This window comes from Hemitrygon akajei, chromosome 2 (genome assembly GCF_048418815.1).
Source record: "Hemitrygon akajei chromosome 2, sHemAka1.3, whole genome shotgun sequence".
Lineage (NCBI taxonomy): Eukaryota > Metazoa > Chordata > Chondrichthyes > Myliobatiformes > Dasyatidae > Hemitrygon > Hemitrygon akajei.
The window spans coordinates 18,297,011-18,324,668 of NC_133125.1; the positions used below are offsets into that span (position 1 = coordinate 18,297,011).

Below are 27,658 nucleotides of genomic sequence, written 5' to 3' on the forward strand. Positions count from 1 at the left end.
CATCGGCGATCTCATCAACGTGCCCCAGGCCTCTGTGCCTACTCACTCCACTGGGTATCAGCTGCACACACATCTGACCTCTCACTCTTTCGCTGAACTCATTATCAAGCAAAAGGGTGTTCCCTCCATAACTGAAGTGGAAAGCTGGATACAGTTTGAAACTGTCATTACCCATCATCTTCAGAGCAGCCATCCAGCAAGGAATCATTCTGTCGTATGGAATCACTAACCTTCATTTAACGGTTAAGATCAGGAAAGAGTTTTTGTATATTTCTCTTAGTTTCAATTACATATTTAAGTTTTAATTGACTGCAATCAGTTTCATGGGCTTTTAAATATATGACATTTTTCATTCAATCATATAAATAGATGTTTAATTATTCAGTTTCTTTCAATACTGTCTAATAATCAGAAATATTTGGAAAAAGTAGAGGCCTTCTGACAGCACAGAGGTCTGGGCACCATGTGGCTACAAGAAGGTTACAACAACCACTGGACATCACCAAAGGCAAGCATGAGGTACAGGCTGCGTCACCTAACCCAGTGTGCTCCCGTGAAATTCTACCTTAAACTACCATCCTCGGCATTCGCCAAACACACTTTTGAGATGATTAAAACAGTGCCAATGAATATACTGAAATATATTACCACAAGACACAGATGAAAGAATACATCACAACAAACCCTGTGAAGTATGTTCATTGATCTAGATGACTGAGGTTATTAAAATTTTACAAAATAAAGAGGAGGCAATAGCTCAGACAGATCTGCACCTGGAGTTGTGTGAATTTATACCAAGCTAATGGTATAATTTCAATATACGGTTTCCATACATTTGCCTGAAGATTCTCTCTACATTTTAAGTGGAAATTTTAGCAAATATTAACACGTATTCCATGGTGTAATATTTTACCGTTTCTTTTTCCTCTCATCTCTTTTTTTTCAGCCAACTAACCTTTAACTCTTTAGCAAATTCTGAATCATTTCATTCGGAGTTTGAAGAGATATGTCTGTCACCAAGGACTAGCAAATCTCTACAGATGTACAGTGCAGAACATTCTAACTGGTTGCAGGAGCCACACTGCGCAGGATCAGAAAATGCTGCAGAGGGCTGTAAATTCAGCCAGCTCCATCATGGGCACTAGCCTTCCTACTGTGGAGGACACCTTCAAAAGGCAATGCTTCAAAAAGGCAGAATCCATCATTAAGGACCTCTATCATCCAAGACGCACCTTCTTCTCATTGTTGCTATCAAAGAGGAGGTATAGGGGTGTGAAGCCACAATCTCAACATGTTAGGAACAGCTTCTTCCCTCCACAATCAGAGCCATTGTGAGCCTCAGTTTCTGCACATTTTAGTCTATCAGTGATGATTTACAGTGTTTTATTAAAGGGGATGAATACTTACGCAATCAAATATTTTATGTTTTATACTTGCAGGTAATTTAGACCAGTTTGTAGAAATTTGTTTTCACTTTGACACATAAGAATCATTTTTGGTGATCTGTGTCAAAAAAGCCAAATTAAATCCACTGTGATTCAATGTTATAAAACAATAAAACATGAAAACTTCCAGGGGCTGGGGTGGGGTGACTATATATACTATATATACCGGTAGTGAGTGTCTTCTATCTGCACTCACAGAACCTGTGAAACTGATTTCACACAAGTGCTCATGAATCAGAGATTCTCAGGAGCCAGTGGGGATGTAGCATTACTTCAAGGAGGCTTTGAGTACATTCTTGAATCAATTTTTCTGTCTGCCTGAACCTCACGACATGCCAATGATAATAAACCTGATTCTGATTCATCAGAAGTAGTGAGTAAGTCTCTGAATTAATTCAGCAAGTGATCATACCACAGTAGACAGAATAGAGTCTGGAGTAAGTTAAATCTTTAATTAATGAAGTGAAAGTACAGTAGGGTCTGCTGTGCGTGTTCCCCCACTAACAACATCCACCACACCCAGCCTGGGTCAGCACTGACAGCACTCCAAAAAATGTTCTCTAGATGCACAATTAGGAACTTTTGACTATTTGAGTCAATATTTCCAGTGTTAGTGTATGTCTTGGACGAAGATAAGCATTGAAGGCTTATTACAGGAAAAAAAAGTGGTGTTGGGAGAAGCATGGGGAAGGAATTTCAGAGCAAAGGGCGTTACCAGTTGAAAGCACGGTCATCAGCAGTAGAGTGCTTACATTTAGTGATGAGAGCAGGACCAGAATTTAGAATGTAGCGGGAGATTTATAAAGCTGTAGATGTTTACAGAGGCAAGAACATGGTGACATTTTAAGAATGGGAATTTTAATATCAAGTTATTGCTTATCCAGGAGGCAGTGTCAGTCAGCAAGCTCTGAGGTAGATGGGTGAGATTTACGTTTTTGATTCAAGTTTCAAAAGTGTTGATTTATCTCAAAATTCCAAGAAGTGAAAACTAGGAGAGCAGTGGGATTAAAAACAGAAAATGCTAGGAATACCAACTAGGTCAGGGAGCAACTGGGAATGGAGAGGCATGGCTAACATTTCAATTGACGACCTTTCACCTGAATTGGGAACATTATGACAGAAACAAATTTCAAGATGCGAAGAAAAGGGGAGTGAAGAAGAAAAAGTAAAAAAATATGTAAAGGGGGGAAGATTGGAGAGATTAAGTCACAGAAAGGAATAGTAATGCAAAGTGCAAAAGGATAATAGCAGGAAAAGTAAATTGTATCTGAGCGATGGTAATATTTGCTGCCTTCATTTCAGATTTCTGCTGGTGTTTTGTTTCTGTGTTCACGCTTTAGAGCAGTTAAGTCCAGAAGTAAAAAAGCACAGCTGAGGGGTTACAACTGCTGATGAACTAAGACCTGCCACAGGGCAACGCTTCCCACCAATGAGGACATCTTCAAAAGACAGTGGCTCAAGAAGGCAGTATCCATCACTAAGGACACTCACCATTTGGGACATACCCTCTTCTCATTACCACCATTGGGAAGGAGGTACAGGAGCCTGAAGACCCATTTACAATGATTCAGAGGCTGCTAATTTTACGCCTTGCCACTGTACTGCTGCCACAAAGCATCAAGATAAGGCAGCAGTAATAAACCTGATTCTGATTCTGTTCATGATAAGAGATCAAAATAAGCTGCTTTAGCAACAGCAAGGGTTTGTGGATGGTGTTACCCAGATACCAAGCAATCCAGATGACTTCAAACAGTGGTCAGCAGGAAGCACAGTGGCAGTCACTAGGGAATGGTTTGATAGAAGAAGCAAAGGTAACTGCAGTCATTGCTAGATGGAAGTTTATGAGAGTACTGGATATTAGCAAATACATCCAAAAAGTAAGTGAAAGAAGCAGAGATAATAGAAGTTTCATAGCAACACACCACAGCAAAGTCCTAATCCATGTAAATGCACACAGCGAATAAAGTTGACCCTTGAAATGAAAATGGCATGTTTGTGGATGAAGCCACAACATGTAGAGCTGTAACCACACAAAAAGGCTGTTCGACCCACACTAGTCCACGCCAACAAAGATGCATATTCAAGCTAATACCATTTCACAGCACTTGCCCCATATCCCCGTAAACCAGGGGTTCTCAACCTTTTTTTATGTCATTATCTGAGGGGTCCGTGGACCCCAGTTTGGGAACCCCTGCTGTAAACTCTTGTCATCCATATAGCTGTCTACATACACCTCAAATGTATCTGAGAGCACCACCAGCCTCAACCACTTCCCCTGGCAGCTGGTTCCATACATAGTATCTGCCAACCACCAGGTTATCACACGGGTTCTGATTAAACCTTTCACTGCTAACCTTATACCTAATAATTTGAAGGCCTGAACCTAATCTATTCAGGCCTTTTAACATTTCTGATTCCCCAAAACCTGTAAAAAAGACAGTTCACCTTATCAATGCATAATACACCACGAGTGGCCTTACCAACCTCTTGTACAATCACTGATTCAGTTATTCAGTGACCTAACTGATGAAGGCCAGAATGCCCAAAGCCTTATTCATTGCCCTGTCTATCTGTAACTCCACTTTAATAAGACCATAAGATGTAGGAGCAGAAGTAGGCCATTCAGCCCATTGAGCCTGCTCCACCATTCTATCATGGGTTGATCCAATTCTTCCAGTCATCCCCACTCCCCTGCCATACCCTTTGACGTCCTGGCTAATCAAGAACCTATCTATCTCTGCCTTAAATGCACCCAATGACTTGGTCTCCACAGCCGCTCGTGGCAACAAATTCCACAGATTTACCACCCTCTGACTGAAGTAATTTCTCAGCATCTCTGTTCTAAATGGATGTCCTTCAATCCTGAAGTTGTGCCCTCTTGTCCTAGACTCCCCTATCATGGGAAATAACATTGCCATGTCTAATCCGTTCTGGCATTTTGACATTTGGAATGTTTCTATGAGATCCCCCCTCATTATCCTGAACTCCAGGGAATACAGCCCAAGAGCTGCCAGAACTAAGCATCTGTCCTCCATGGTTACTCTGTTCTACAACAGTACCCAGACCCTTCTTTTCAGTGCAGAAGTCCTACTGTAACTTATTTGTCCTTCTAAAGTGTAACACTTAACACTTAATGTGAATAAAATTCCTTTTGTCATCCTCAGCCCACTCACCCAGCTGATCAAGATCCCACTGCAATTCTTGAATCCTCCTTATTGTCTACAACATGGAGTGTTTTAAATCAAGATCAAAGTCAGCACAGAAACAGGCCCTTTGGCCCATTCAGTCCATGCCAAACCATTTAAACTACCTTGTTCCATTGATCGGCACCTGGATCATAGTCCTCCATACCCTTCCCATCCATGTACTATACATACATATCCAAACTTCTCCTGAATGTTGAAATCGTAATGGCATCTACCACTTGCACTGGCAACTAATTCCACACTCTCACCACTCTCTGAGCGAAGAAGTTTCCCCTCATGTTCTCTTTAAACATTTTACCTTTCACTCTTAACCTATTGCCTCTACTAGTAGTCTCACCCAACCTCAGTGTTAAAAGCCTGCTTGCATTTACCTTATTTATGCCCCTCATAATTTTGTATACCTCTGTCAAATCTTCAACATTCCAGGGAATAAAGTTCTAACTTATTCCAATCTTTCTTTATAACTCAGGCCCTTCAGTCCCAGCAACATCCCTGTACATTTTCTCTGTATTCTTTCAATCTTATTTACATCTTCCCTGTAGATAGGTGACCAAAACTGCACACAATTCTCTAAATTAGGTATCACCAATGTCTTATACAACTTCAACATAACATCTCAGCTCCTGGACTCAATACTTTGATTTATGAAGGCCAATGTACCAAAAGCCTTCTTAATGACTCATCTACCTGTCACATATTTTCAATGAATTATGAACATGTATTCCCAGATCCCTTTGTTCTACCACACTCCTCAGTGTCTACCGCTCACTGTGTAAGACCCACCCTGGTCAGTCCTCCCAAAGTGTTACACCTCAAATCTTACCATCATGTAAACTTAATAACCATTCTTTACGTATTCTCATTAATATAGATGACAAAAAATAAATATTGCATTACCAACCCCTGGGGCACATCGCTAGTCCAGACCTCCAGTCTCAGAAACAATCTTCCACCATCACCAATTCCTGCCATCCAGCTATTTTTGAATTCATGTGACTTGTTCTTTGTTGATGTCATATGATCTAACCTTCCTGAGCCATCTACCAGGCAGAACCACATCAGAAGCCTGACTGAATTCCACATATACTACATCTACTGCCCTCTGCTTGCCAACCTTCCTCATTATTTCATCAAAAAACTCCATCAAGTTTATGACAAGATCTTCCTGAGACAAATCCATGTTGGCTACCCCTAATCAACCCCTGCCTGTCCAAACATATCTATATGCCTCAGAATGATTCAAAGTTTCTCAGGAGATTATATTCTGCTCTACAAGAGAGAAGACAGCACATGCTTATTTGCACAACATGGTTTGATTTATAGATCTTCAATTTCTGTGTTCAAATATCTGACCATAAATAATGCAAATGGTTAGAATTTAAAAAGGTATCATTTAGACACAGTGCTAACTCCAGATTAATACTGTGTTACCCCATGATTATTCTACAACAAGAATGAAGTGTAAAAATAGCCATCTGACTCAAAAAATATTCTTCTTTCTCCTGCTGCAATTTGTAGGAATAATATTATTACTTTTGCAGCTTAAAGTGAAATCAGAAAGTGACAAGTTCAAATAAATATTCATTAATTTGTTCTCCACTCCACCTAATGTTTCAGGAAGTTGGGAAAGCCTATGTTGGAGTCGACAGATGGTTTTACAGGCTGTGTATGAGAGAAGACAGAAGCATCAAGGGGGAAGCAGTCCAAGAGGATAACATGGTACAGTTAAAACAACACCTTTCAATAAACAGTATTGGGCTGGAAATTGCAGGCATGTGCCAACAATTCATCAATGGTGTTTGATAAGACACAAGCGATTGCGCAGATGCTGGAAATCTTGAGTATCACGCACATTCCAGAGGAAATAGTGCAGCATCTATGAAGGGGAATAAACAGTCAATGTTTTGGGCTCAGACTCTTCATCAGGATCTTCATCATCAACTTTTATTTCCCTCCATGATACTGCCTGACTTGTTGAGTTGCTCCAGCATTTTTTGTGTTCTGTGTATGGTTACGATGACATTTATTGGGATAAATACTATTATGTGTCTCTGAACAGACCATGAAAATATGAGCATTAACTCGCTTCTTGCTCTCTTTTTGCATTACTTACTTATGTCTTATTTCTTTTTGTAGCTTACAGTATTTTTTTAAAATGTATTTCCCTGTACCACTGCCGCAAACAACACATTTCACAACATATGTCAGTGATAATAAGCTTGATTCTGATTACATTGTAATTCTCACACACATGTGGCCAACCCAAATTCTGTTATCTTACTTCACCTAACAATTTTCTGACATGAAATGCTTCAAGAAATTCAATGACATACTACATGCGTGTTCCAATTTTCCAGAGAATACTCTGAGGAATCTGCCTGCAGAACCAATTTCAGGTTATACGTGGTGCAGACACAGTTCAGTGGATGACAATGGCTGTTAGTGACCCAGATAAGAACAAGGTAATACAGTATATAATTCCTTGCACAGTTGCTTAAATATTAAACTGTTAAATGTGCTTACATTTTAGATATTAATATTTAATCATTTTCAAACAGGAATGAATAGTCCATTGATGCCTTAAAATCTGTTTGAATGTTTCTGAATCTCAAAGACATTCAGAGATACTCAAAGCACTTGTTAGGTTTGAAAGCTGGTTAAGCCTGGGCAGGGGGCTTCAAGTTTCCCATATATTTCTGACAGTAGGACTTGTTTGAGCCATGTCCATGATGCTTGTTTGGGCCACATCCATGATGCTTGCCCATAATTATATTACATTGAACAAGTCCCTGAGCCTAAGTATGACAGCTCCATCTTTGATTGGGACAGTTCTGGGCTACAAATCAGCACTCATGGATCTAGAAAATGTGATAGCTCATTGCTAACAGCAAGCATTAAAGCAATCTGTTGCAGATGTTATTTGGAGGGAGTTTGCTAAGACTTTAGGGGAAAAAAACTTCCTTGATGATCTTCTATCTTGGCAGTCACATTGGCTGTGATTTATATTTTTATTGCTTCCATTGGACAGCAATCAAACGAAGGAACTCTGGCTAGCAAAGACTAAGATCATCAGTAGCATTGACGAGAGGCGAATAAAGCCAGAAATCCAACCATCAACTTTTCTTCAATCATTGGATCAGCTCTATCTTACACAGTGAATTCACCAGCTGAGGTCATGTCCCCTGGGACATGGCTTTGTTATTGCTGGAAATACCAGGGTAACTAGTAGGATACGTGGCATGAATGAGCACATCACGGATTCCTTAAAGTCATATTCTAAAAACGTAACCACTTTCAGATAAATTATTCCCTACAAACCAAAATAAAGAAGTCTGAATCATTTACATTTTAAGTAGAGAATGTGCAAATGCTGTTTTCAGACACATTGATTTGAATTACAAAACAGGGTGCATGGTTAGTTGTAAGCACGAGAGGGGTACAACCAGTTTATTTTTAACTCTTTAGTAAAATACTGAACAATACATAAAGGACAAAATTTACTGCCACAGTGTCATCACTAGCTAGCACTGTGTGGTGTTTGAATAAGGGGAGATCTCATTGAAACCTATCGAATATTAAAAGGCCTCGATACAGTGGGCATGGAGAGGATGCTACCTATAGTGGGGGTGTCTAGGACCAAAGGTCTCTTATGAGAACATCTCTTAAAAACAAAGAAGAGGAGGAGTTTATTTAGTCAGAGAGCAGTGAACCTATAGACTTCATTGATGGCTGATGGCTGTGAAGGTCAAGTCATTGAGGTCTATTTAAAGCAGAGTTTGATAGGTTCTTGATTAGTCTGGGTGTCAGAAGTTATAGGGAAAAAGCAGGAGAATAAATCAACCATGGTGACATGGTGGAACAGACTCGATGGGCCAAATAGCCTACTTCTACTCCTACTTCGTATGGTCTTCCAGCATTCACGGTGTTCAATGGTGCATGAATAAATGGCATATTCTAAATTTGATATTTAAAATGGCATTAACACTCAATTCAACATGCAGTGTGCCACAAAGGAAACAACCTCTTGCTCTTAAGAGTCGTATTGCACATAAAGACGTCTGTTAGCACAACTCGTCCATCCTGATCAAGATTCCCATCTAAGCTAGCTCCATTTGCCCACATTTGGCCCACATCCCTCTAAACCGGATTTTCCCAACCTTTTTTTAAAGCAGTAGATCCCGACCATGAAATGGGGTCCGTGAACCCCAGGTTGAGAACTAAACCTTTACTAATCATGTACCTGTCCAAGTTTCTTTGAATGAAAAAAAAGTTTTAAAAATGATACAAATACAGGTTTAGTACCTCTTATCCAAAATGCTTGGGGCTGGAAGTGTTTCTGATTTCAGATTTTTTCATATTTTGGAATGTATAATGAGATTGCTTGGGATTGTCATCATCTCTGACCCTGACTATATGTGCTACCGGTAAGCAGCCTTTGTCTTACACTTGTTCAGCACACTTATCTACTTAACAATTAAAAATTATTACATATCATTAATGTAATGAAAATATAATGTGTGCAGGATAACAAGAGCAGCTCAGCAACATTAGAATAATATCTAAATCAGCTGCTGAACAACAACAAATAATGGAAGGTTTTCAGTCCCCACCTATAATGCCATGTTTTGATTAAAAGGTGACAGTACACTTTATCTGTATTTTACTTTTTTTTTTGTGGTGTAGCTACATTTTTATAAAAACAATCAACATTGTAGACTTGTTCTTGTGTAAGATTTCTATCAGTGACAATCTTGGCAAACACATCAATAAATGTCTCTGCTGCTTCGTGATCAGTAAATGTTTTTAAAAATGCCATGACTTTTCCTGAGTTTCTGAATCAGCCTGCTGAATACTCTTACTACCTTCAAATTTCAGTTTGTCGTGATAGATTGCTGTTTGTTTCATGATCAGCAAACCATTAAGTGGCGTATTTTCAATCTGACACTGACGAATCCACTCTTTCAATGCACTATCGAGATCTTCATTTTGGGCTTTATGCAGTGTTTTTCCAATTGCCATTAACTTCTGTTCATTACATATATGAGATCACTTTTCACAGTTGTCTGTGGTGTGCATAATGCTGAGCATTGCCTGGGAACCTTCCCTAGCATCTTGTGAATTGTCCATTTGTGACATCAAATTTCAGATTTTGGAGGTGTTCAGATTTTGGATTTTCGGATAAGGGGCACCCAACCTGTATCAGCCTCAATATCACTGGCATATGTCATGAAACTCGTTGCTTTGCAGCAGCAGTACATTGCAATACGTACAAACTATAAATTACAATAAGAAAGTATATACATAACACTGATATAGAGAACTCTTTTCATACAATGTAGTTTAAAGTGCTTTGCTGTGAGATAAAGTGCAAACATGAAAATAAAAGACAAAAAGATGTTAGTTAAAGCAAGGTTAAATAAATAGGTTTTGTACTAGCATTTGAAGGTCTCAACTGTCGGCCCCATCTTGAGTACTAGCCTACAAATTATGCAGGACATCTTCAAGGAGAGGTGTCTCAGAAAGGCAGTGTCCATTATTAAGGACCTCCAGCACCCAGGGCATGCCCTTTTCTCACTGTTACCATCAGGTAGGAGGTACAGAAGCCTGAAGGCACACACTCAGTGATTCAGGAACAGCTTCTTCCCTTCTGCCATCTGATTCCTAAGTGGACTTTGAACTCGCAAACACTGTGTAGGCCTCCGTTAGTCTCGAGAGACCATGGATTTGAGCCTTGGAAAGTTTCCAGGGCGCAAGCCTGGGCAAGGTTGTATGGAAGACCGGCAGTGGCCATGCTGCCAGTCTCCCCTCTCCACACCACCTCACTTTTTCTAATATATATTAATAGTTTTTGCATGATTTTTAATCAATTCAATAAATGTATACTGTAATTGATTTACTTATTTATTATTATTTTCATTTTCTATATTATGTATCGCATTGAATTGCTGCTGCTAAGTTACCAAATTTCACTACACATGCCGGTGATAATAAACCTGATTCTGATTCTGCATCGCTTATAGTTTTAAGTGTTGAATTCTACAGTTTTGGAGTGTAGCTCAAAAAGATTACCCGCCTGCCAATTATCTTTTGAGGGAAACTGTTTAATATATATATCATATAATTAATACAAATATTAATATATAGTTAAGTAAATCGTGCAAGAAGAGCCCAAAAAAAAGTGTGGTATTGCTCATGGGTTAGCTTATTGTTCATTTAGAATCTGATGGCAGAGGGAAAGAAGCTGTTCAGCCCACATTAAGGGCAACAATTGTACAGTATATAGTTTAGGAAACGTCGCGTGTAGAAGCGTATATTGCCTGTAGCATAGGAAAGGCAATAGATTGAAATAATGGGAAGCCTTAGTGGGGAAGACCAAGAGGAGAGAGCTGCAGGGTTGACTATGAAAGATATGTGCCAGGGCTTAAGATGTGGAGAAGGCTGAGTTTCAAGACAAAGGGTTGTAGGTTGAGGGATCTGCAGATCTATAGAGTATCAAAGGGTGTAGGGTGGGGGTGAAGTCAATGGTAGAAGTTGGTGTGGAGTTAAAAAGTAACGCTTGAGGCAGGGGTATTGCAAGACTCAGAAATACAGCTGAATGAACTGGTAAAGGGGAGGGGGATATAACAGAGCAGTCAGAAGAGGAATAAACACCAGAAATTCTGCAAGTGCCCGAAATCCAGAGCATCTCTCTCTCTCTCTCTCTCTCTCTCTCACACACACATACACACACACACACACACACACACACACACACACACACACACACACACACACACACACACACACACACACACACACACACACACACACACACACACACACACACACACACACACACACACACACAATGTTGGCGGAACTCGGCAGGTCCGTCAACGTCTATGGAAATGAATAAGCAGCCGAAGTTTCAGGCCGAGACCCTTCTTCCGGAAGAAGGGTCATTCATCTCTGTCAGGTCGCGACTTTAGCTGGAGGGAATGGGGCCCTTTTAAATAGGAAAGGTCAGTACCGGTGTAATAGCCAAGGTATGGATGGAGATGACTAAACTTATGCCAACAGCTGTGGCAGTTTCAGTGAAGGGTAGAGATGGGATTTTGGTATTAACTCCCAATCCCGAGACTCCCTCAATTCTGCAGTGGTAACGGGGAGGATATATCAACCGCGGGGCTTCGAAATGAGCAGCACTCCAAGTGGAGAGTTTTCTGGGACCTATCCATGGTTTTCCATAAACGTCAAGCATGGACAGATCCGAAAGGTCGGGCGTTGAATTGCAAGCCAACCCCGGATTACGGTAAATGATTGCCAAGTGTGCCCGCGCTTAAACCATTGCGAGAAACAACTGTCACGGCGCAGCCAATTTCGCTCCACCTGGGCGGTACCGCTGCTAACTTCATCATCTCGGTTCGGTGGGACGGAGACTGCCGGGGTGGGGTGGGGAGGTGCAAAAATCTCAGGAGGGCGGCACGACCACTTTTGGGCATCTTTAGTCTCGCTTCAAATTCGTGGAGCGTGCATGTGTCTCAAATTTGGCAACTTTCATGAAAACAAACCAGCTGCGGTCGGGGAGAAACACCCGCTCCTTCCCCATTCTGTGTTTACAGTTTAGTGACCAAGCCGCCGTCATCTGCACCTCATACTCGTGTCTAGCCTCCCGACTTGTAACTGGGTGCCCAGAGCTATCCACCGGACACGCCGCGATGTCAAGTCGAAACTGAAGGATCGCACCGGCTAACGGAAATTATGGAGGATGTGCGCAGATTGTCACGGCCTCCGATATATAAGCAGAAGACGTGGAGATAGTTATCTAGGGGATCAAGCAGCACCTGTGAAAGGTCGATAACATTTGACAACTTTTTTAAAATAGGAACTGAGTGGGAGTTATCAAAACAAATGAAATTCATTAGCCCACACTGATATGTATTTGTCATTCAAAGCAATCGCACTCTTCCCTTTCGCCACTGCTCACGCAGCTCCCGGGGGCATGCTGGCGGTCGATACTTACTAAATACGCGCCGCTGATACCCTGCGTCAGCATCAGCAGGCACTCGGCGACCAGAAATGTTCGGATATCCGAGAAGTAGGACACGCGGGGGCTCCCGGCCGCCGATCGCCCGCTGTCCCTCTCATTGCTCATCCCGGGGTCGACTTGCAGAAGTTGTCAATTGAACGGAAAGGCTCGGGCGGAGAGGAGTGGAGAAGCCGGCACGTCTCCGCCAGAGAACCACACCCACCAGCCGCTGCCTCGGAGACTACGCGAGGGTGAGAGGCGATGGGAGCCAGAGCGAGAGGTGGCAAACGAACGGGAGTCTACAGGGAGGGAGGTGCTGTGTCCGAGTAGGAGAGTTAATGAGTGACACTAGGTGTGCAGAATGAAGAATACCCCAAGTGAGAGTGAGAGAGCGGGTTTCGGGCGGACTGCGGGTGACGGGGCTAATATGAGGGGGTTACAGTGTAAGAGACTTGGGGGAAAGGAGTTATATATGTGCGGAGGGAGGGTGCCTGAGAAAGGGTGTGCCTTTGAGGGCCAGAAGACAAGGGGAGGGTTCTAAGAGAGTGAGCGTGGGAGGGAGGGGATTGCGAGGGAGATGCCTCACGATGTGAGGGGTAGGGTGGAGTGAAGCGTGCGAAAGGGTGTGTGTGTTGGAGAGGAGTGCCCGTTCAGAGGGCAGTCCCCTCGAAGGCAGAGAGAGAGGGAAGTCTGTATCAGTATGACTGGGAGAGTATGTACGAGCAGGGAATGCCCGCTTAAGAGAGAAAAAAACACGGGGACGGGGGTGCGCAATAAAAGGAGAAGCAATCAGCGACTCTGAAGGAAGTATATGAATGGTGGATCGGGGTGAGTGCGTGTGATATGTCAGACTAACGATGAGAGGCTACAAGAGTTACAGGGCAGGGTCAGATGAGGGTGGTCGCCTTGACAGATGGGTAGATGTGTGACAGAGCGCGAGACCAAAGGATGTTGTTTGAAACAGGGGTTATTGGGCATTAGGGGGTGGGGAGTCACTGTAGGTGCAGAAGCTGAAAGCGTGCGAAGTGAGAAAGGAAACGATGTTGGAGGGGAGAGGAGGAGGAGGAGGAGGAGCGGTAAAGATCGTATGAGAGGGAGAGCGCTATGCTAGTGGCAGAGACTGTGTAAGAGAACACTATACGAGCTGACACGTGTTCCCTCCTTGCGCCAGAATGTCAGCAGGGACGGAACAGACGCGGAATCCCCGGCAAAGTCCTTTTCACACGAACTTTCCCGGCCTCCGCGTCTCCCACAGAGAGGACCCTAGCATTCCGGGCCGGAACAAAACTTATCTCAAGTCGTAGCAGTTTGTTTTATTTTAAAGTTCCTGGCGTAGTCACGGTCCTGAAGGAAGGTCAACTCCGTTCCTCTCTCCACAGATGCTGCCCGATCTGCTATGTGCTTCTGGCATGTTCCAGTCTCTCGGGCTAAGAGGCCGCTGATTCGAGCTTACGGCTGTCAATCGTGGAGCTCCGAGCTGTCAACGTCCAATGCACTGAAACTGATCGTCCCCTCTGCCCGAACGCGGTGTGGTCGCCCCCGTTGAACCAAACGCGCCTTTGGATGACTCCACGCCCGACACGCTCCGTGGCTTGAGACTGGCACTGAGCTAAAGTCTCTAACAACTAACTTTGCAACAGGCTTGCCGGTGAACTGAGCGCAAGTTGTCCCGGTTACTGCCCGTGGGTTTGCAAAGATTGTACAGCTCGGAGCCGTTCAGCCCCCGAAACGCATTTTGATTCGTTCATGCATTCGGATTTTTTGAGCTAAGATTCGGGGAACTTTCCTGCACACGGTTGGAGCCTTGCAAATGCTTCCTGCCTTCCTCCTCCCAACCAGATATTTTTGGCTGATCTAAGACCTGCCATCGTGCAGCGGGGCGTGGGTTACAGGCAAAAACCGCAGAAGGCAATGGAACAATATTGCAACTTCCTCTCGAGCTGCTCTCTGGAGGTGGGGGGGAGAGGTAACATTGTAGAAAACGAGCACACACCCTGCGTTTCCCACTGTAAACAGCGCCACGTAGAGGGCTCGAGTCCGGGAAAGTGAACGCGACCGCAGCCGCCTCGCAGAATCATTGTGGGTGGAGAGAGAAGATGAATCATATTAAAATTATAGTCATCTCCAAAAAATCATCATGTACCTTATGTTAAGAAAAGGAGAGTTGAAATCATAAAATGTACGAATGCTAATTATTTTTAGGGCTGTCAACATAAAAATTTAGGATCAACATTCATTGATTCAACGACGCGGTCACAAATGGGACTTTTAAGGTGGCTTTCATCATTATTGCCTCTATTTAAAGAGGCTCTATCTCTATTTGTTCAAACCCGCGGTCACGCCTCCCTTTCTTTGTTTTCCCAGAAGTCCAATTATTCAGCTGAATCCAATTGTCTGCTTTTCAAAAGCTTCTTAAAGAGGGGATGATTCTCAATAGTCACGGTGAAGTAGTATGGAAAAGTTGCTACAAGTAATTTTGTTACAGTTAGCTCACTGAGATTTTACTGGAAAATTTTAGTTTATTTGAGTTGAAAATGACGGAGAATTCAACTCAAAAGACTCATAGAAGACACAGCACACACACTGTTCACACTGAGGACACGACACACACTCTGTTCACACTGAGGACACGGAATGCTCCTGTTACAGTGTATGACACACACCTGTTCACACCTAGGACACAACACACACTCTGTTCACACTGAGGACACGGAACGCTCCTGTTACACAGAGTGTATGACACACACCTGTTCACACCTAGGACACGACACACACTCTGTTCACACTTGAGGACACGGAATGCTCCTGTTACACAGAGTGTATGACACACACCTGTTCACACTGAGGACACGGAATGCTCCTGTTACAGTGTATGACACACACCTGTTCACACCTAGGACACGACACACACACTGTTCACACTGAGGACACGGAACGCTCTTGTTATACAGAGTGTATGACACACACCTGTTCACACTGAGGACACGGAATGCTCCTGTTACAGTGTATGACACACAGCTGTTCACACCTAGGACACGGCACACACTCTGTTCACACTGAGGACATGGAATGCTCCTGTTACAGTGTATGACACACAGCTGTTCACACCTAGGACACGACACACACACTGTTCACACTGAGGACACGGAACGCTCTTGTTATACAGAGTGTACGACACACACCTGTTCACATTGAGGGCACAACATACACACCTGTTCACACTGAGGACACGGAATGCTCCTGTTACAGTGTATGACACACACCTGTTCACGCCTAGGACACGACACACACTCTGTTCACACTGAGGACACGGAACGCTCTCGTTACACAGAGTGTACGACACGCACCTGTTCGCACTGAGGACACGGAATGCTCCTGTTACAGTGTACAACACACACCTGTTCACATCTAGGACACGACACACACTGAGGACACGGAACGCTCTTGTTACACAGAGTGTACGACACGCACCTGTTCACACTGAGGACACGACACACACACTGAGGACACGGAACGCTCTTGTTACACAGAGTGTACGACACGCACCTGTTCACACTGAGGACACGACACACACTGAGGACACGGAACGCTCTTGTTACACAGAGTGTACGACACACACCTGTTCACACTGAGGACACGACACACACACTGAGGACACGGAACACTCTTGTTACACAGAGTGTACGACACGCACCTGTTCACACTGTTACACGGTGCAAAGCAGCAAGCTGAACATGTGCTGGAACCTCATTAGGATACTTCAGCTATGACGCTAGAGCCAGCAAACTATGGGTGATGGAAATCTGACATTAAAACAGAACACACAGAGCAGGTCAAACAGCATCAATGGAAAGAAAAACAAATTTATGTTTTAGCTCATTAGCCTAATGACAGAACTGGAAAAAAATAAACATAACAAATTGTAGGTGAATGCAGAGGCAAAGCAAGTAAGGAGAGAAGGGAAGAACAAAGGAGAATGTCTGGATAGAAGGCAGGATATTTGAACCATTAAATGCAATACATTATCTATGTTTATCCATCCACAAATGCTGTCTGACTTGGCTGAGCATTTCCATTTCCACCTTCTGTCTTTCTAGTATACCCATTGAAAGGATGCCTGTTTTTAGGTAGAGAAAATGGCTCTTATTTATTTTAGAGATATCGTGCAGCACAGGCCCTTCTGGCCTAATGAGCCACACCACCCAGTAGCCCACCTATTTAACCCCAGCCTAATCACAAGACAATTAACAATGACCAATTAGCCTACCAATCAGTACATCATCAGACTATGGGAGGAAACCAGAGCACCCAGAGGAAATCCACATTGTCAGAATCAGAATCAGGTTTATTATCACAGGCATGTGTCATGAAATTTGTTAACTTAGCAGCAGCAGTTCCATGCAATACATAATATAGAAGATGAAAAAACTATAATAATAATAATGATAATAAATAAATTACAGTATATGTAGGTTCAATAGATTAAAAACCAGAAATAATACTAAAAAGTGAGATAGTGTCCAAGGGTTCCATATCCATTTAGGAATCTGATAGCAGAGGGGAAGAAGCTGTTCCTGAATCGCTGAGTGTGTGCCTTCAGGCTTCTGTACCTCCTACCTGATGGTAATAGTGAGAAACAGGCATGCCCTGGGTGCTGGAGATCCTTCATAATGGACGCTGCCTTTCTGAGACACCGCTCCCTAAAGATGTCCTGGGTACTTTGTAGGCTAGTACCCAAGATGAAGTCGACTAAATTTATGACCCTCTGCAGCTTTTTTAGGTCCTGTGCAGTAGACCCCCCATACCAGAGAGTGATGCAGCCTATCAGAATGCTCTCCATGGTACATCTATAGAAGTTTTTGAGTGTATGTGTTGACGTACCAAATCTCTTCAAATTCCTAATGAAGTATAGTCGCTGTCTTGCCTTCTTTATAACTGCATCGATATGTTTGGACCAGGTTAGATCCTCAGAGATCTTGACACCGAGGAACTTGAAACTGCTCACTCTCTCCACTTCTGATCCCTCAGTAAGGATTGGTATGTGTTCCTTCGTCTTACCCTTCCTGAAGTCCACACTCATCTCTTTTGTCTTACTGATGTTGAGTGCAAGGTCATTGCTGCAAAACCACTCCACTAATTGGCATATCTCGCTCTTGTACGCCCTCTCATCTCCATCTGAGATTCTACCAACGATGGTTGTATCATCAGCAAATTTGTAGATGGTATTTGAGCTGTGCCTAGCCACACAGTCATGGGGATAGAGAGAGTAGAGCAGTGGGCTAAGCACATACCCCTGAGGTGCGTCAGTGTTCATCGTCAGTGAGGAGGAGATATTATCACCAATCCGCACAGATTGTGGTCTTCCGAGGATCCAATTGCAGAGGGAGGTACAGAGGCCCAGGTTCTGTAACTTATTAATCAGGATTGTGGGAATGGTAGTGTTAAATGCTGAGCTGTAGTCAATGAACAGCGTCCTGACATAGGTGTTTGTATTTTCCAGGTGGCCTAAGGCCGTGTGAAGAGCCATTGAGATTGCATCTGCCGTTGACCTATTGTGATAGGTAAATTGCAATAGGTTTCAGGAAAACAAATACCTTACTAATGGCGCCAGAACTGAACTCTCAACTCCAGGATGCCCAAGCTGCAATAGCATCATGGTAACTGTATGTTACCATGGCACCCTTCTGCCACTGCCATCAGAACTGGAAAGAGTGAGCGATTTCAACTTCCTGGGCGTCAATATCTCTGAGGATTTAATCTGGGCCCAACAAATCAACACTGTTACAAAGAAGGCATGACAGTGGCTATAATTCATTAGGAATTTGAGAAGATTTGGTATGTCATCAAAGACACTCACTAATTTCTATAGATGGACCGTGGATGCATCACCATCTGGTATGGAGGGGCGGGGTCACTGCACAGGACTGAAATAAGCTGCAGAAAGGTGTAAACACAGTCAGCTCCATCATGGGCACTAGCCTCCGTATTATCTAGGAGCAATGCATCAAAAAAGAGCATTCATGATTGAGGACGCCCACCACCCAGAAGATACCCTCTTCTCATTGCTTCCATCAGGAAGGATCCTGAAGACACACACTCAATGATTCAAGAGTATCTTTTTCTCCATTGCAATCCAATTTCTGAATGGACATTGACCACCTCACTACCATTTTTTCTCTTTTTGCACTACTTATTTAACTTTTTTAATAAATGCCGGTGATATTAAATCCGATCCTGTTTCTGATTCTTTAAAGATCACCAGAATCTGTCAAACTTCTGAGGTAGCTGTAGACAGTCCAGAGGTTGTGTGAGGTGAGAGTGGTGTTTGGATTTATAAGGAGGCCACGGGTTGTATGAGATGGTGATGATTGGTGTTGATGTCAGAGACAGACACTGTGTCTCCTTCACCAGCACAGGGAAGATGTTTCAGAGGGGAATTTATGCCAGGAGATTGGTTTTATGCACGTGACTCCAATGGCAGAAATTCTTCAGCAATCTCGATGTTTAAAATACATTTAGATAGGCAAGGCATAGTAGGATATGTTCCCAATGTAGGCAGATGGACTTAGTGTAGACAGTCGAAAAGGTCAGCATGAATGTGATGGACTGAAGGGCCTATAGCACTCTGCAACTTTATCTGACAAGAGCTGTTGTGGGAAGATACTACTTTTTAACAGATTGCTCACCTAATAATCCTTTTAACCTTGCTAGTCAAATCCTCTGCCTGGAGTTACTACATTATCCTCTCTCTATATCCACAATACCAATTGCAATCATCACTTCTGCCCTGTACACACACTCTTCCTCCTTAACTGGCACAGCCTTTAATCACCGTTTCATTAACACATTCATGTATCACACAAGCAAGGTACCCCATAACTTGAGACATAAATTTGAGAACAGATTTACCCTGGCGTTCCCCAGTGGAAGAAATGGCTATTGTAGATAAAGGGACAAACAACATGACTGTTGTTACTGGTAACACGGAGAACGCTCTGAATAAGGTTGCTACAAACCTCATCTCTTTTTATTTCCATGTTGACATGACAAATAGGTGGTGTTTTCAATGGACTGTCCTCTCTTTCCTTCACGTTTAGTGACAACTTAGTCTTTCTTCTATATCAGATGCTGTAAATGCAGAGGTAGATTTAGGAGGGAATAGCACACTTCCTGAGGCTGGGCCATTGCAAATACCTGCTCGGATACTGATGCTTCCTCCAAAGGCACAGATAGAGAAGAGGTCTGACCTGGTGAATTACTGCAATGTGTTCAGGGGCTAGGAAGTTAAAAGTTCCAGCTCAAGGGAAGGCGAGGTCCAACAACACTCCCAAAGGAGCGGACTCAGATGCAAATCTCAAGTGCTCAAACTACAGTAGACCTGACAAGATGCATAAAACCTACAAAGGGTAGCTCTGGAGATTTAAACTACAACATGTATCAAAACTTCACATGGAACGTAGAGACCAATTGGTGGAACGCAGACCAACCAGACAGTTTCACGATCTTGACCATCATATCCATCACAACAAAGGCTCTTCTGACAGTTTCTGAGACGACTGACAAGGCTTTCATAAAAGCCCTGACAATTGTTGCCTTGGCTTTGAGGTCAGTGTGCTTGCTCTGCCCTCTACCGTAAGGTGCTCCCATTTTCTCCTGACTCCTTTCACCCTTCTGCTTATGCTTCAGTCCTCCAGAATGGTTTAGTAGGCAGTCAATAACAATCCAGTAACCGAACCTTTCAGCAATCAGAAAAGTACGCTTTCTAAGTCAGAAAACAGGCACCACACGACACTGTTGAAGGTTGGGGCATTCTGGAGTTTGGAGTCCAATTCCAACACTTGCCTGCAAGGATGTTTTCCCCTCGACCACGTGAATTTTCTCCACGTACTCTGGTCTCCTCCCACAGTCCAGAGATCGACCAGGTGGGTTGATAGGTCGTTGTAAAATGTCCTGTGATCGGGTAGTGTTAACTTAGTTAGGCTGCTGGACGGCACAGCTTGTTGGGCCGGAAGGGCCTGTTCTCTATCTCTAAATAAATTAATTAAATTAAATGGGGCAAAACACCCAGAACCTCAATAGATGTCTCACATGGTACATCAGTGGTAAATTCAAATGATTTGCATGTGATAGTAAAATAAAAGTGCATTACTGATGGATCCTTCCTGCCTAGATGAAGTTATTATGTCAGATGGTGGAGAAAGTAATTATCACAAAAGGACTCTACAAGTAAAGGGCATATTAATCATTTTAATCAGCCATTTAAATAATAATCGAATGGTACTGCCTAAACCAATATAGAAAGCTGCTGTACTTTTCAGGTGTACAGCACTGTGCAAATGACAGACACATATTCTCATCTAATATTTGTATATCTGGGCACTTGCAATGCTACTGTGACACTGTAATTTCCTTTGGGATTAATGAAGTATCTGTCTATCTATAGCAAAGGTTCCAAGGACTTTTGCACAGTACTGTAATTACTTTATGTATTGCACTGTACTGCTGCCGCAGAGAAAAACAAATTTCATTTCATATGTGAGTGAGGATAAACCTGCTTCTGATATGGGTCTCTATTGAGGACTGAGAGTGAGAAGCGGGCAGGGAGAGAGGAATCATGGTTGGGAAAAGGGAAAAGGGAAAAGGGAGCGGGAAGCACCAGAAAGGCATTCTGTAATGATCAGTAGACCGAGTGTTTGGAATCGAATGACCTCGCCCGGTATCTCAGGGCAGTGTGTGACTGGAACCACGCCACCCCTCCCCACCCCCAGTCCCTGGCACTCCTTCTCTGCCACCTGTCCCATACCCCTCCCGTGGTGCTACACCCTTGTCATTCCCAACATCCTTTGCTCCCAACTAACTTTCAAACTCACTTTCTGTTCCACGTTAAAAATGCAGTACCGTGAAAAGTCTTAGGAACCCTAATTATAAATCTGTGCCTAAGACTTCTGCACAGTACTGTACATAACTCACTTCTCTGAAAGTACCCTCCCAGTTAAATTAGATGCTTATTCTGTACAATATCTTGGGAGAGCCACTATATATGTTCACCTGAGAACATGACAGCTGACTTTGAGAAATGATGGTTCCCCTTCAATTTGTATTTTATTCAAGTAGGTGTTTAACAAGATAGCAACATCCAGTATTTATCCTTCCTCCTGAACCTGAATATTTCATGGAACTGAGGTAAGGAGACAGTTGACCTATTTATCAGGAAAATAAATTATGAAAATGTTACAGACCCAGACCACAATAATGTTCTGTGTGTAAAGCTTATTGTCATAAGAATACTTAAAGTCAGTAACCTACACCGGGAAATCCAAACCAGTGAGTAATCACCCAAAGGATAAGGAGTCAACTTGTTAATTTATTATTTATTGGCAATTCTATTAGCAAGCTGTTAGCTTCAAGTTGCCGTAGCTTGTGAATGATAAGCGCACAAATTTTCACTAAAAACTATAACTTCAGTAACTGCAGCAGACGTTTCAAACTGCTGAGCACTTTCAAGCTCCAGTGGAGTCTCGGTAAGATCCTGTGAACCCACTGAAAGAGTAACTGAACCAACATCATTGTCCTCCCCCAGGCCAACAGCCCCAGCACAGAAGCCCTAATTACCTTCACGCCGTTTGCACGCCTAAAACTCTGAAAATAGATGCTCTATTCTGAGCTCCATCACAGCAATCAAGCGAGCAAGGGAGAAAATTCAAGGGCATTCCCAAATGCTCCTTGAAAAAGTGTAACTATCCGCACTGACTCAGGTTCAAGACCCTCAAAACCCTGAAGCTGTAATCAGGATGGCACTGACAACTTTGAGCTCGTTTACTGGGAGCACGCCAGCTTAAATGATGTCAAAGTCAAAGTAAAATTTATTATCAGAGTACATACACGTCACCACATACAATCCTGAGATTCTTTTTCTGCGGGCATACTTAGCAACCTATAGAGTTGTAAACAGTAAACAGTAAACAGCAACTGTAAACAAGATCAATGGACAACAAACTGTGCAAATGCAGATACAGTATAAATAAATAGTAATAAACAGTGAGCATGAAATAACAAGATAAATGCGTCCTTAAATGAGTGCCGTTATCCCCTTTTTGTTCAGGAGCCTGATGATTGAGGGGTAGTAACTGTTTTTGAACCTTGGTGGTGCAAGCTGGAACCTAGCGGAAGGAATACTTGAATTATTAAAGCCTGCTTGTACCCCACAAACTAGAGGTGTTTTATATCTGGGACCAGCAGTGAAAATCATGGCACAGGTCTCAGAAGCTTTCTGGAAAATGGGTCATAATATGTGTAAGATACACAAAATGCTGGAGGATGTCAACAAGCTAGGCAGTTTCTATGGACGGGAACAAGTAGTTGATGTTTTGGGCTGAGAACCTTCATCAGGACCAGAAAGGGCATAATGAGCTCTTTGTCCTATGTGGGGCGCCAGAGAGCGTTGGACTCAGGATTTTAGAGTGCCTGAAGTGATTAATTGTAGTTGGATAAGAGGCATTAATCATTTAGAGTTCCTTGTGTTCTTCTTGTGTGACTCACCCTTTGCAATGCGGTCTCCTGCTGCTTTCTGAGTTTATTTTGATAAGCTTGGGGATTCTGTGTTACCCTTATTGAAGCGGATGCCCGATTAGTGCTAATCAGCTCTGAGAATGTTGCATCTCACATCAAGGTTCTGTTGGAATTACTATGAATAAACTCTTGTTGCTGTCTCTGCAGCAGAATCTGCACTTGGGTTCCGATTTTGCCAGCACGCATCATGACAAGGAGCACAAGCTGGAAGATGATAGGTGAGACCAGCTGAGAGCAAAGGGAGGTTGGTGGGGAGGGACGTTGAAGTGAGAAGCTGGGAGGTGATAGGTGGAAGAGGTCAAGGCCTGAAGAACAAGGAGCCTAACAGGAGAGAACCGTGGACAACGGAAGAAAGGGAAGGAGGAGGGGAAACAGAGGGAGGTGATGGACATGTGAGGAGAAGAGAAGGGGTGTGAGGGTAACCAGAATGGGGAATGGAAAAAGACAGAGAAAGAGGAGAGGGAGAAATTACTGGAAGTTGGAGAAGTCAATGCTCTTGCCATCAGATTTTAGATTACCCGGACGGAATATAAGGTGCTGCTTCTCCAACCTGAGTTTGGGTAAGAGCAGACAACCAGATTTTCAGATTAACCCCTGGGAAGTATACACAGCTCCTCACACCACGACCACTGATAAAAGCCTGTCAATCAGGACTGGGACCTGTGCTTCACATGGCCTCCTGCATGTGCTACTACCATATTTAAAACCACAGCGCATGTGCCGGCTGACAGCTATTCAACTATAGCAGCTACATCGCCCAAGCACAATGCATAACATTCATTTATACGCTTCCCCTTTTTTCAAGGTAAGATAGCAGACAATTAGTGCATCAGCAAGAACAGTCCAGCAGTACATAAATGCATCTGCAGTGTATAGACCCCCACTAGGGGGAGTGTTAGCTGTTACATGGCAGTCAAACTTTATTTTCTTTTTCAATGTGTCTTTCCTTCCTCCCACAATCCTTTCTGATTATGTTATTTGGTCACATGGGTTAATTATGTTAGTTAGGAGGTGCAGACTCTCTGAACTGGAAGGGCCTGTTACTGTTCTCATTCCAACATGTTGGTCCATGGCCCCCTCTACAGAGACGATGAGGTTGGAGGAGCGACACCTCATATACCATCTGGGTTGCCTCTAACCTGATGGCATGAATATCGATTTCTCTAACTTCTGGTAATTTCTCCTCCCTCCCCCTCTCTCTTTTTCCATTCCCCATTCTGGTTCTTGTTTTCCCCCTTTCTTCTCCTCACCTCTCTCTGGTATCCCTCCTCCTTCCTTTTCCCTCATGGTCCACAGTCCTCTCCTACCTCATTTCATCTTTACTTCTCCCACCTATCAACTCCCATCTCCTAACTTCATACCCCCTCCTTCACCCACTCCACCTACCCCCTCACTGGGTTTCACCTATCTCTTGCCAGCTTGTCCTCCTACCCCACCCCACACCTTCTTATTCTGGCTTCCTCCCCCTTCCTTACCAGCCCTGATGGAGGGTTTTGGTCCGAAACATCGACTACTTATTCCTTTCCCTAGATGCTGCCTGACCTATAGAGTTCCTCCAGCACCTTGTGTGTGTTGCTCAGTACTCGAAGAGGTATGGACTTACCTGAATGGTTGTGTGATCACGCTGACCTGTCTTCACTGGCATAAAGGAAAGGAGCTGATGTTAAATGCATTGACCCCTCAGCTTAGCCCCTCAGTCTCCTGCCTGTGGAGCTCAATGATGGAGACAGTGGTCAACACATGCATTCTCCAAATGGTGGGTACCTAGGAGGTTAACAAGCTGACTCAAACGGCAGGCAGAAGAAACACTTCTCTGTGGAACAGCTGATCACACTTAAGAACAATTTCTCTCAATACTAACCCTCTGTAGATGATGCCTCATCTGCTGAGTACTTACAATTTCTGATTAGATTTTACATTCACAGCACCTACAGTGTCTTGATTTTGTTTAACATTTAATCCATTTTATGCTAATTAATCTGCTTACCTTAGTTTATTTTGTTATATCACATTATTTAACATCAACATTATTTAATTATATAACATTACTTACTTCATTCAGCGCCTTAATAACATACACCTTTCTTCAATAAGGAGCTTATTTTTCTGCCAATCCGCCAAAGTTCAAATGATGGGTCATTAAATGTTAATGTTCCCTGTTTCCCTTCTCCATAGATGTTCATTCATCCCATAAGTATTTCCAGAACATCCTGTTTTTATTTCATATTTTAATTTCCTGAATTGAAATTGAGGCTTTATAAAACACTGGTGAGGCCTCACTAGGAATATTATGTGCATGTTTGGGTCCCTTAGAAATGATATGCTGACTTTGGAGAGGGTTCAAAGGAGATCCACGAAAATTATTCCAGGATTGAAAGGCTTTTCATATGAGGAGTTTGTGAAATCTCTGGGCCTCTACTTACTGGAATTCAGAAGAATGAGGGGTGACCATTGAAACCTATCAAATGTTGAAAGGCCATGGATTTAGAGAGGATGTCTCCAATGGCGGGAGAAAGACCAGAGGGGACTGCCTCAGCATAGAGGGATGTCCATTTAGAATGAAGATGGGGTGGGATTTCTTTAGCCAGAGAGCAGTCAACCTGTGGAATTTATTACCACAGGCAGCTAGGAGGCCAAGTCACTGGGCATCTTTAAGGCAGAGCTTGATAGATTCTTGATTAGTTAGGACCTGAAGGGATATGGGGAGAAGGCAGGAAATTGGGGCTAAGAGGGAATGTGGGTCAGCCATGATGAAATGGTGGAGAAAACACGATGGGCCAAATGGCCAAATTCTGCTCCCATAGCTTATGGTCTTAGGGAATTACCCTTAACATTGTTTATCAATCTATAAACACCATTGTTCGGCTGCATTTTAACAGGCTAATATTTTGTATGTGGCACTATTAGTGTCAAGCAGAATCAATATCACGTTTCTATTCATAATCCAATGCCTAGGGGACCTTTAAATCATTTTATGTTAGTGAAAGGCAGGCGTTATTGACTGTACGGTTAGTAAATGATTGATTACTGCATCCAAATCTCTCTTTTCTATATATGTCCTGCCAGTCTACTTCACATAAATTGGAATCAAAATCACAAAATTAAAGAGACGGTGTGCTAACGTGCAGCTTAGTTCCCAGGGCATTTTTAAAAATTCTGATCTCTGTCATTTATAACGTGGCTGCTTATTCCCGTCTCAATTACGCCCGATTCAATGGTTGAGTGAGTCAACTTGAAATCAGAATCTGGTTTATTATCACTGACATATGTCATGAAATATATTGTTTTGAGGCAGCAGTGCAGCTCAAGACATTACAAAATTACCATAAATTACATTAAGGAATAAAATAAATAAAATTAACTCACCGACCTTCCAGTTTTCCCCAAAAACATTTATTTGGATATTCCATTCACCTATCGATAGTTTCAGTTTCACTGGCCAGCTGGAGATTCTAATGAGTATGTTCACTGATCCTGAACTGTTGACATGAATCTTGCACATTTGGCTAAATAGACAGAGCGTTCTAGGTTGGATGGGAAGTGTTGAAAATGCAAATACTATAGGGATAAAGGGAGTAATATCATACAAGATGGTAATGAACTAACTTTGGTGTGGCATGGTAGCGTAGTGGTTGGCCCAGTGCTTCATAGTCCAGGTGACCCGCGTTCAATTCCGGCCGCTCTCTTTAATTAGTCTGTACAATCTCGCCACGATCACATGTGTTTCCTCTGGGTTCTCCAGTTTCCCGCCACTGTCCAAAGACATACCGGTTGGTAGGTTAATTGTTCATTGTAAATTGTCCCATGATTAGGCTAGAATTAAATCAGGGGAATGCTGGGTGGCTGGGCTTGAGGGTCTGTAAGGGCCTATTCTCCACTATCTCAATCAATCAATAAATAGATAGATAAATAGAAAAATTAACTTCTCGCCAAATCCAAAATCTGCATTCACAGGTTGAAAGTTGATGAATCTGATCAGCACTTCCAGCAAAATGCAATCCTGTGGTTTTCCACATGACCAGGGCTGTCTTCATCCTTATCCACATCTTCCTTAATTATACATCGTCTGTTCGAGTATTCCTGGCCAGATTTGCACCTCCTGTATTTTGTGCACTAAATGAATGAACGAATGATCTTTATTGTCATTATACATAGGTACAATGAAACTCTGTTTGGCTTCCTCTCAGGCAATCAAACAAAGCGGTAGATAAAAACAAGACAGTAATTGAAAAGCAGTATTAAATAGATAAGTAGCAGAAAATAAGTTGCAGCAGCACCAGAATATCACAGTAATGCACAAAGTGCCGTTAGTGCAAGTATTTGAGTCCTTGTGTGTGCTCACAGTTTCAGTCATTGCTTCAAAAGTGATTGTCTGTTTCCTCATGCCACGTACTAACAGGGATGTACCTAATGACCTCCTGAAAGCCATT

The 27,658-nt window shown here is 42.9% G+C and overlaps 1 protein-coding gene and 1 long non-coding RNA gene across 2 annotated transcripts in view; one reads left to right on the plus strand and one right to left on the minus strand.

Moving 5' to 3' along the window:
- The window catches only part of LOC140739494 (solute carrier organic anion transporter family member 3A1-like), a 289,529-nt gene extending 274,959 nt beyond the window's left edge, over positions 1–14,570 (minus strand). The window contains exon 1 of the mRNA XM_073067850.1: positions 12,654–14,570. Within this exon, the coding sequence (XP_072923951.1) occupies positions 12,654–12,785 (132 nt within the window). The 5' untranslated portion in view covers positions 12,786–14,570. The remainder of the gene's footprint in view (positions 1–12,653) is intronic.
- Positions 14,571–14,585: 15 nt separating this feature from the next.
- Positions 14,586–18,886, plus strand: LOC140739503 (uncharacterized). The gene is made up of 2 exons (XR_012101659.1): positions 14,586–14,838; positions 18,160–18,886. It is a non-coding gene; the product is annotated as an uncharacterized lncRNA (long non-coding RNA).
- Positions 18,887–27,658: the final 8,772 nt, after the last annotated feature.